The sequence below is a fragment of the Panthera onca genome, chromosome A1 (assembly GCF_046562875.1).
Source record: "Panthera onca isolate mPanOnc1 chromosome A1, mPanOnc1 haplotype 2, whole genome shotgun sequence".
Taxonomy (NCBI): Eukaryota; Metazoa; Chordata; class Mammalia; order Carnivora; family Felidae; genus Panthera; species Panthera onca.
In genome coordinates this window covers 233,078,598-233,090,012 of record NC_138339.1, presented here as the reverse complement: position 1 = coordinate 233,090,012, position 11,415 = coordinate 233,078,598, and the positions used below count along the sequence as shown (strand labels likewise).

The window sequence follows — 11,415 nt, the reverse complement described above, 5'->3', positions numbered from 1 at the left end:
TAGAACCCAAGAGTCACCACAAGGTAAGTGTTAACAAGGGCTTGGAGATCACAGGTTACTAAGTTAACTTTCCAATTCTCCAGAAAAAAAATGGTATCATTTTAGTACCTACTTCATAAGGCAGTTAACGAAGATTTAATGAGATGATACATATGTTTCTTAACACTTACCTCATCACAGGTGCTTCACAAACATGTATAGTTGGGAAAATATTGACATGTTGTTAAGAATCAAAATACATTTGACAATATGGCTGGCTGGTGTGGTTCCGTTTTATGTAAAAAAACAAAGAATTCGGTGGGTTGAGTGTATTTGTGTAAGTATGTGTAAGTAACGCACGTATATTTAAACAAGAAGGTGGGAGAAATCTATCTGAAACTTTAACAGCATTTCCCCTGAAGGAACATTTTGGGGTTTGGGTTGGGCACATAAAGGGAAAGTTTCACTTACTACTGTAAGTAAAAAGACAAAATTATCTGAATTCTTAACACCAAGCATATTTGATGCTTTAAATTGAGTAGGTAAAAAAAAAAAAAAAAATCAAATACAGATATTTCTTGTGTCCTGACTGTATACACAAATGGGAATTAAGCATAGAACTTAGAATAAATCATATCTACTTTCACGCTTCTAAAAATCCAAGTGAAGAGACATGATCCTTGCAATGAGAGAACCGGTCTCTGCTGAGCTCATGGGCAGAGGGAGACAAGGTTGCAGAAGAACAGATGGAAAGATGCAGTATTGTTGGCTATGAAGATGGGGGCAGGGGGCCACCAGCCAAGGAATTCTAGCAGCCTGTAGAAGGTGGAACCAGTGAGGACACAGATTCTCCACTAGGGCCTCCAGAAAGGAACGTAACCCTGATGACACCTTGATTTTAGCCCAGAAGGACACTTGTCGAACTGTTTACCTATAGAACTGAAAGATAATACATTTTTGTGGCTTGAAAGAAATCCAAGCGAAAAGAAAGGATGTTCATGTTAAGGGCCAGTTGGATGATATGGACAAGAAGCTTGTAGATTTCAGCAGAGGAAGCCATCACTCATGATGGCTGGTGGAGCTGAGAAAGACCTAAGACAGAGCTCAAGTCTAGCAACAAAGCACGGGCTTAAAGAGGAATAAACATCCCAGGAGGGGCCATGTTCCAGTAAACCCACAGTAAGTTGAAAATATCCTAAGTTGAAATGTATTTAATAGACCCAACCTACCGAACATCACAGCTTAGCCTGGCCCACCTCAAATGTGCTCAGAATACTGATGTCAGCCTCCAGTTGGGCAAAATCATCTACACCCAGCCTATTTTATAATAAAGTGTTGGATCTCTCATGTCACAGACGGAATACCGTACCCAGAGTAAAAAACCAGAATGCTGGCCAGGGTGTTGCTTGTTTACCCTGTGATCCCACGGCAGACTGGGAGCTTCTACTGTCCAGCATCATGAAAGAGGGTAATATCGCTAACCCAGGAAAAGATCGAAATTCAAAATTCAAAGGACCGTCTCTACTGAACGTGTATCCCTTCTGCGCCGTCGTAAAGTTGAAAAATAGTAAGTTGAACCGCTGTAAGTTGGGGACCATCTATGAATGTGTATATTTATGACATGCATATATTATGTATGTTATCCATCTAATTCTTACAGCAGCCCTGTGACAGAGATTCCTTCCATCATTATCTCTTCTTCCAGAACGGGAGACTGGGGCCTAACGAAGTTCAGTCACTTGACCAACGTTGCATGGCGAAGAGTGGTGGACAGAGAAGTCCGGCCTAGCGGGACTGGCTTCAGGGCTCTTATCTTAACCGAGGCACTGGAAGGGAGGACAAGAGAAGGCAGACCTTCACCAAGAACCACACTGGAATGTAAGGACAGGGGCAAGTCCAAGTTTGTAAGCCTGTGGGAGGGAGGGAGCTAAGCTTCAAAGGACGAGGGAGGCTGAATCAATGAAGTGCTGCAGAAAAGCAAGCCTTCGCCAGCTGTTTGGTTCCTGGTCTGGGGGCAGGAGTCACAGATCCTTTTAAGGATCCAACAAAAGGATGGACCTTCTCAGTAGGAAAAAAAAAAAAAAAAATACAGAACATTGCACACAATTTCATTAGGTTCCTCCCCTCCAGTTAAGTCTTTCCCTAAATAGACCATGCAAACAATTCAATGACAAACAACTCTAAAGAAGAAATTTTATTTTCATTCATAAAATATATCACTAAATAGCTGGAAAAGTTACATATTGTTTTAAAACATAGATTTAAAAAAATCATATCAGCTTCTCCTTAGCAAAATGCTTTTGTTTTATGTATTTACAAGAATATACTATAGTTCAGGTACACAATTTTCACTGAAGCCAGACTGAGAAGGCCTTTGGATGTGGGTAGATGCTCCAATAAAGTTAATTATCAGCTCTTCCTGCCTTGTGCAAAGGATGATGTGATTTTTTACAAAAGTTCCTTTGAAAACAAGAGTAAATACAGAGAGCTTCTAGAGAAAAGTCCAGCAAAGCAGCAGTTGAGAATATACTTTCTTTTAGTGATGAGATTAATCCTGTTTTGGTAATCTATAGCCTGTTTAAGCTGGGGGTTGAAGGGAGGAAGTCCTTAAGACTAAGTCGTTTCTCTAGGAATCTTCGACAGGAGCCTGTGGGGTGAGTAAACCCGATTCCACCTCTCTGCTGTAAGGTTGCCTGTTTTGGTAGACGGAAGGACGGTCGGAAACATGGCCATCCGTGTTCTGATACATCTGAATGTGGGAAAAAAGACACAACACTGGTTACCATCCGATGATGACGTACATGTCACGGGGCTTTATTGCAAATTACTTGCTATTACTATACATAAGCCTTAGAGGATAATCTTAAGAGGATATTAATTGACAAAGCAGATTCGGTCCTTTTATTCATGGAGAAATCAAGTCGAGCATTTTATTCCCTTATTATTTCTAATCTTGGCTACAAAATCTCGATCTAGAAATCCTAAAGCTGGGCGGTAAAACCATAAAAGAGAAAGGCCACTAAGAGAGACCTGTTCATTATGCAATTAATACGGGGGACTGATGCTTGAGTTTCACTTGGGTGACTTTAGATGCTTTTCCAAAATGAAAGCAGTTCTATTTTTTGTCTGATGATAAAGTTAATGCACATTCATAGAGATAACGTAAGCCATATAGGAAGATGTATAGAAAACAAGCTAAACTCATTAGAGGTGGCCACCGTTATAGTCTGCTGTGCATACACAATTGTGTATCCGTAGGCTGAGAGTGTAGATTCTGGTTTTGAGCCTTATTCTGAGTTGCTAATATGTTGTCCGGATGTTACGTGCGTTATATATTTTCCCTGTTGACGGAATGGGAGCACGTTCATCTTTTTGACAGCAGCCTAGCATTCCATAGTACTGATGTACCATCACTAAACTTCTTTAAAATCAACCAATCCTTTATTTATTTTTGAGAGATGGAGTGCGAGTGGGGGAGGGGCAGAGAGAGAGAGAGACAGAGAGACAGAGGGAGGGAGAGAAGCCCAAGCAGTCTCCATGCTCGGCGAGGAGCCGGACATGGGGTTCAATCCCACAACCGCGAGATCATGACCTGAGCCAGCACCAAAAGTGGGACGCTCGGCGGACCGAGCCACCCGGCCGCCCCTCACTAACCTTTCGGTGGACTGGCTATGTAACATAAAACTGCAAAGGTTACACTGGCCTCGTCTGTCTCTGGGATGAACGGGGAAGTGGCATCTCTGGGTCCAAGGGGACGCACACTTGAGTGCTGAAACACTCAGGCTGCACCGTCAGCTGTGTTTGGGAACACTATTTTCTCCAGAGCCTTACGACAAGACAAGGGTTGTCTGTTTTTCACAGTTTGGTAACTGAGCGGACCGCCTCCTACTCTTTAATTTTTTTCTTTCTGGAAAGCAGATCGAGAGAAATATCCTTTTGACCCTGGTCTGCACAATAACACTTTGCCTGTACCCGGAAGGATGAACAGGGATGATATGTGTTTTTCGGAAAGCAGCAGTTGGTCATGACCTGTTGAACCAAACGTACATCTTGGGCATTGGATGTCTAACCCTCCGAGCGAGGCTGTGACAGAAACACCAGGGACCCTTCAAACCCAACCTGTATTCATGATCTTTCATCCCCAAACCTTCCCTGCTTCCTGTGTTTGCAATTCCACTTGGCGCACTGCCAGTCCCGTGATCCAGAAGTTCCGGAACCATCTCCTCAAGCTCGCTGTGCTCCCAGAGCCAGTCAGTCTGTCCCCGGGGCGCGTTCGGGTATATCACTGCTTTTCATGTCTTCCTTTTCCATTTCTTTCAGGGATTTTTATTTACGTAATTGGTCTAACTGACGTATAAGTGACACACAATGTTACATCAGCGTCAGGTGTACAACATAGTGATTCCATGAGTCTGTATGTTACCGTGTTCACCAGAGCGTGGCTGCCTTCTGTCACCATACACTTTTCGTTACACTACCACTGACTTATTCCCTACGCTGTACCTTTCATCCTGGTGACTTAGTCATTATAACCGGAAGCCTGTACCTCCTTCACCCCTGTAAGTGATTTTTTAAATGAATTTTTAATGGCACAAGTAATCCGTAAGTACATTCTCCTTATAAAAATTTTGAAACCCCAGCTTTCCAAGTGCATCCGTGTAAAGAGGTGGGTAAGGTTTTCTTATACTTTTGAAAATGGTGTCCCATTAAGCGACCGACTTCGGCTCAGGTCATGATCTCGCGGTTTGTGAGTTCGAGCCCCGCATCGGGCTCTGGGCTGACAGCTCGGAGCCCTGAACCTGCTTCGGATTCTGTGTCTCCCTCTCTCTCTGACCCTCCCCTGTTCATGCTCTGTCTCTGTCTGTCTCCCTCTCGAGAATAAACAAGAATAAACATTAAAATAAAAAATTTTTTTTTAAAAAAGAAAAGAAAATGGTGTCCCTATCCATAATTACGTTCTTTTTATCCTGAATCTTATTTGTGCTGTCTCTTCTTTCTTAACTGCTCTCTTCCTAGTGTGCTTTAGTGGTATATTCGTACACTGTGTTAATATACAATATTAATATACAGTGTCAACCACTTCCAGACTGTGGTATTCAACCCCTAAGTCTGACCCTTACTGTGTGACCTTGGGCAAATTACTGAACCTCTCTGTATCTCTGTTTACTGATCTGCAAAAGAGGTAATGGTAGAACTTACTTCGTGAGCCTGAAATGAGAATTAAATGTATTATTATGGGTAACATGTTAGTAAGTGTGCATGACGCCAAAAATGGGAGCAATTAAATTATTAGTTTAAAAAAAAATTTTTTTTAACGTTTATTTATTTTTGAGACAGAGAGAGACAGAGCATGAACGGGGGAGGGTCAGAGAGAGGGAGACACAGAATCGGAAACAGGCTCCAGGCCCTGAGCCATCAGCACAGAGCCCGACGCGGGGCTCGAACTCACGAACCGCGAGATCGTGACCTGAGCCGAAGTCGGACGCTTAACCGACCAAGCCACCCAGACGCCCCCCCTTTTTTTTTTTAATTTTTTTTTTAACGTAAATTATTAGTTTAAAAACAACTTTTGGCTTTCCTAACCATCACTATTATTTTGTTTTGGGGGCTACTCTCAGTTTAATGAATTCTGCCTGTATCAATATTAGTTCTTTTTTTTTTTTTTTAATATTTGTTTATTTTTGAGAGAAAGAGAGACAGAGAGCGAGCAGGGGAGGGACACAGAGAGAGAGGGAGACACAGAATCCGAAGCAGGCTCCAGGCTCCGACCTGTCAGCACAGAGCCTGATGCGGGGCTCGAACCCATGAACAGCGAGATCATGACCTGAGCCGAAGACAGATGTTTAACTGCCTGAGCCACCCAGGTGCCCGTCTATTAGTTCTGTTCTGCTGCTTTGTTCTTTCTCTTCTTCCTCTCTGTCTCCTCATACATTGCTGTTTGGTTTTTTTTTTTTTCTTAGTTTCTTGAGTTGAAAGTTGAAGTCATTCATTTTCATTCTTTTTTGTTTTCTAACAAATGAATTTAGAATTATAAATGTGGCTGGCTCCTACAGGTTTTAATAAGCAGGGTCTATTTTTATTTCTTTTTCCTTCCTCCTCCTTCTTGTGAACCAAAGACTTCTGTAAGCAGGGATTTTCATCTCTGACGTCAGATGTTGGGGCCTTTTTGGTTGTTCTTGGCGATGTCCCATTCCACTGCACTGAGGTCAGTTAATGTGCCTGTATGATGACAGGCACATTTATTTTGAAATTCTCTTTCCTAAGTGGACTTACGAATCCTGCTTTTTTGTGTTTTTTTTCTATTTCCATGAATGTTCTTTGTTTCTCTCTCCCCTGCTTTGTTGGGTTGATCAAGTTTTCTATGGTCCTTTTTTTATTTCTACGCTACACCTGAGATTATAATTGTTTGTTTGTTTGTTTGTTTGTTTATTTATTGAGAGAGACACAGGGAGCAAGCAGGGGAGGGGCAGAGAGAGAGAAAGACACAGAATCCGAAGCAGGCTCCAGGCTCCGAGCTGTCAGCACAGAGCCCGACGTGGGGCTCAAACTCACAAACCGTGAGATCATGACCTGAGCCCAAAGTCGGACGCTTAACCGACTGAGCCACCCAGGCGCCCCACACCTGAGATTATAAACTATATTTTTATTTCTACACTACGCCTGAGATATATTATATTCTCTTTTAACGGTGGTTATACTCACATGTTTAACACTTGCTTTATTCTTACGTGTACTTAACAGTGTGGCTGCCCCCACTGTGGAACCACTGCAAGATCCTACCAGACCTCTCCCTGCCCGTTAGGGAAGCACGTGTCCTTATCCTTTCAAAGAGTCCTCTGTCGTGGGTCTTCTCCCTTCAGTCCTAACTGCTTTCATCATCCCAGGGGTTTTCCACCGTTCCCGGTCCACAGAGATGGCCTTCTGGCTTTCAAAGGCAATTATGGCCTCACTTCTTTAAAAATATATAACAGGGGCTCCTGGGTGGCTCAGCGGGTTAAGTGTCCGACTTTGGCTCATGTCGTGATCTCCTGGTTCGTGAGTTCGAGCCCCGCATCGGGCTCTGCGCTGATGGCTCAGAGCCTGGAGCCTGCTTGGGATTCTGAGTCTCTCTCACTTCCTGCCCTCCCCTGTTCATGCTCTGTCTGTCCCTCTCTCTCAAAAATAAACATTAAAAAAATTTTTAATACATAAAATAAAAAGTAATAAAAATACATAGTGTATATATCTATATTTTAATATTTATATTAAATATTTGTATTTGTATTACAATATACAAATTTGTATTACAAATACAAATCGTTTGTATTATATTTATTTGCAATACATTATATATGATACATTTATAATACAGTTCTATATTATATATTATATATCCTATAATTTGTGGGCACTGATATGAAAGGAGAGGTGATGTGAGTTCAGGCCCCTTTCTTGAAACAGGAGCCGTGTGTCCCTTTCCTCTGCACCCCTCCCCCCTGCCGCGGTCCAGTTCACTCCCTCCTTTGCTCACCTCTGCTGCCACAGTCACCTCTTAACGGATGTCCTTCCTTGTGCTGTTTCGCTTTTGCCTCCCCAAACTTGCTTTTACGCTTCCTTTCTTCCCGATGTCGTTGCTTAGCCCTTTCTATACGCTAAGCACTGGGTATGTCACAGTGAACAAAACAGACGGGGCCTCCCACGTACCCTCATGCTGTGAGTGTCTCCTGCCTGTGGGACCACGCAGGTGACGTGAAGATGAACAGTGCATGTCCTTGACCTCGTGAGCCAAGTCTAGTGATGGGAAAGCAAAACTATCACACAACACTGAGTCTCAGAGTGTCACATAGTGTTATGGGGACTCAGAAGAAGGACCCTGAAAACTGACCGGAGAAGTTACAGAGGGGGTCTTTGGAGACGAGGGAATAACTTGATCTGGCTCCTTTTTAAAAAAAAAAAAAAAAACGGATGTATAAGGGACATGTAACACTGGATTAGCTTCAGGCGTACGACACGATTCGTCTCTGGGTATCTATTGCGAGAGGGTCACCACCATAAGCCCGGTTAACATCTGTCACACACGTCGTGATCTGGGCTTCGAGACAAATCTTGAAGCATGTCTGTGCATTCTGCAAATCCTCCCCGGTTCCACAAATCCTCATTGCCTTAGCACGTTGTCCGACGACCTCCCTGCTGTAAGTTACACCTCAAAGCATTAACCTGTGTTTCCTCCGCGTGCTTCCCTCCTCTTCTCACTGGTTCCCCGGGGGCCATTTGCTTCCCGAGTCCACGATGGAGCAAAACCGGATTCTACAAAAAGCATTCACAGGCGGAGCAGGAGATGCTACCCCAGGCGCGCTGGCAAGGCCTGTCTTCCCACTCAAGAGACGACACGTGGCTGTGCTCGGGAGGTGTGAAGAGAAACCACGGAACGGCGACACAGGAGGAGCCAGGGTCTGCTCGCAGTGGGCACGGCTGCGGAGATCATGCCTCGCTCTGAGGTGCCCAGCCAAGCGGGCAAGGGGGGCCTGAAGTCCAATCTCTGCTCTGCTCCCCAGGCTTCTAGACTGGAGCCCACTGCACCAGCCGGGGGTGAGAGGCTCCCCACGGGGGCTGGGTGGATGAATGTCTCCCTGGCAGGGACACTATTTTGTCATTTACCTAAAGGAGCTACAGCTGGCCATCAGTGGTTCTGCGACGGGTAGGGAAAAGAACTTTCCATCACAGAGGGTCAGGGGGCAGAGAGGAAGAGAACCGGGGGGGAGAAGTTGAAGGGCTGTCCCTGAGCTTGGATACCCTCAGCTGAGTCATCGTCCGTGGAGACCTTGCCAGTCAACAATCCCTGATATGTCGAAGGCCCCCTGAACAGAGGGAGAGGGATTCGGACGTCCTGGGGGCATGGGGACAGAGGAGAGCTGCACACCGAGTCCAAGGCGGTCCTGAACAAAGCCAAGGGACGGTTCGGCTGCAGCGGACCCTCCACCCTGGCCCGCTACCTTTATAGTCTTGTTTTCCTCCGTGTTCCCCCACTCGCCCTATACTTTAGCCACAACCATTTGTTTTCCATTCGCCTCTCTCACCTGTGAACCTTTACTTCCGTCACTCATCCAGCCTGGAACACGCCACCAACCCCCCATCCCCCAGCAGCCAAAATACTACTCATTCTTCCCAAAATTCTAGCGCAAATAAGACCTCTGTGAATCCAAAGCCAGCTCCCCAGCCAGTGAAAATTACTTGGTGCTTTCTCTTTGCCTCAACAGCTCCTTTGTTGTTTTCTCTCCACGATTCTTCTTTCAGTTTATCTTATAGCGTCATTAACTATTTCCGGGTTATCTACTCGATAGCCCTGAGGCTTTCCATCTCCCCTGACTTTCTGGACCTAATTCCCTGACAATATTTTCGTTTCCAAATGTGATTTTTTTTTTCAGGGGCGCCCGGGGGGGCTCAGTCGGTTAGGCGTCCGACCTCGGCTCAGGTCACGATCTCATGGTCTGTGAGTTCGAGCCCCGCGCTGGGCTCGCTGCTGGCTGTGCTGATCCTGCTTCGGATCCTCTGTTCCCCTCCTCTCTCTGCCCCTCCCCTGCTCATGCTCACTCTCTCACCAAAACAACAACCACAACAAAGCCCAGAAACAAACAAGCAAACGGACGAATGATCGAATGGGATTCTTCGAACACCCTGCCAGGAGGACAGGCCATACACGACCTATACCCAGGTCTCTGGAGAGGCCACAGAATTGAAACGGACTCAGTAGTTTAGACAAAGAGCACAGACAATCCATGTAAAGAGTCAGGTGCCTATGCAGCTAACATTTATTAACTACCAAGAGCCTGCTGTGTGGGAAGTCTCTGCGCATACATCAGTTTATTTACTCTTTAGACCTCCCCAAAGTAAGATCTGTTAGTCCCGTATTTCAGACACGGAAACTGAGACCCAACGAAAGATTGACTTAATCGAGGCCTGTAAGATGTAAATGACGGAGCCAAGATCTGAACCTGGGTACTGGAGGTCCAAGGTCCCATCCTTTGTCCACGGCCTCTAGAGGATGGTTCCGTTCACTACGCCAGGTTCTATTACCGGGGAGAAGAGTTAGCAAAGGGATTCCAAGTTCACAGCGCTCAAGGATCACCCGGCGTGACAACCCATTTTACAGGTGAGAAAAGTAAGACCCAGAGGAACGATTTGCCGTAATGCACACAGCAATGAGGAGACCGTGTGGTAGGACTGGGATTCGACTCTCAGGACTGCAGGGCAATGTTCCCTCCACGATACTGTATTACATGACTGAGTCGTGTGATTACTGCATGCTAACGGTCGGTGGCGGGGGTGGGGCGGGGGGGGGCGCTCAGGGATTCAGTTTTATTTGGTTGTCTAGTCCTGTGCACTGGACATTTAATTTCTCAATTGGCCGAAACCTTTAGGGAGAGCTTCCCCCGCCCCCCCGCGCCACCAAAAAAACAAAACAGTTACCAATAAATATATCTCACCCCATACAACTTTTAAAGGGCAAACGAGACAAATCGCAGTGAGAAAGACAACGTAGTATCTTTGGGTCTCAGGAAGCCAGCGTGTGTCCTGAGTTATCGCTTTCCTTTCTAAGGACGCCTTTTCAAGTTTACTTGTTCAGAGAGAGACAGCACCAGTCGGGGAGGGGCAGGGAGAGAGGGAGGGAGAGGGAATCCCAAGCAGGCTCCACGCTGCCAGCACAGAGCCCGACGCGGGGCTCGAACCCCCGAACTCGGGAGGTCACCACCTGAGCCGAAACCAAGAGCTGGCCGCCCAACCAGCTGAGCCCCTCCAGCATCGCCTTTTCAAGCAGGGTGCTGCTACCTACCGCTTCTTCTGCGTCGGCCAGCTGACATCCTAAAAACGAGGTCAGGTTGGGGAAGGACGGCCGTTTCCTCGAGTCAAAAGCCCAGCACGATTGCATTATAAAGTATCTGTAAAAGCAAGAGGAGGAGGAGTAAGGAGAGGAAAGCTGAACCAAGGGAAGCGGAGGCCCCGTATAGCTGCTCAGCTGTGGCCTGGTTGTTTTGTGGCACGGGCTCTACTCGATTTTCAACTCACACCGGAAAGGGCAAATTAGATGAGGGACAGAAATGCGTTTTAAAAACTACGACGCGGGGCGCCTGGGTGGCTCAGTCGGTTGGGCTTCCAACTTCAGCTCAGGTCACGATCTCGCGGTCCGTGAGTTCGGGCCCCGAGTCGGGCTCTGTGCCGACAGCTCGGAGCCTGGAGCCTGTTTCAGATTCTGTGTCTCCCTCTCTCTCTGCCCCTCCCCTGTTCATTCTCTGTCTCAAAAATAAATAAACATTAAAAAAAAATTAAAAAAATAAAAAATAAAAACTACGACGTGGCCCAGAAGTCGAGAAGTGGGAGTTGTATCACCCCCAGGGATCCCTCAAGCAAAGGAACTGGAGCCCCTAATTCATAGTATCTTAGGGCAGGAAGGTTCAGTTT

The 11,415-nt window shown here is 45.9% G+C and overlaps 1 protein-coding gene across 3 annotated transcripts in view; it reads right to left on the bottom strand.

Annotated features, from left to right (window-relative positions):
* Positions 1–2,176: 2,176 nt before the first annotated feature.
* FLT3 (fms related receptor tyrosine kinase 3) overlaps positions 2,177–11,415 on the bottom strand; it is a 77,336-nt gene continuing 68,097 nt past the window's right edge. For all 3 annotated transcript variants that reach the window (XM_078444237.1, XM_078444258.2, XM_078444202.1), the window contains 2 exons: positions 10,790–10,895; positions 2,177–2,728 (listed from right to left, as the gene is read on the bottom strand). In XM_078444237.1, coding sequence (XP_078300363.1) covers positions 2,606–2,728; positions 10,790–10,895 — 229 coding nt within the window. In that variant the 3' untranslated portion in view covers positions 2,177–2,605. The remainder of the gene's footprint in view (positions 2,729–10,789; positions 10,896–11,415) is intronic.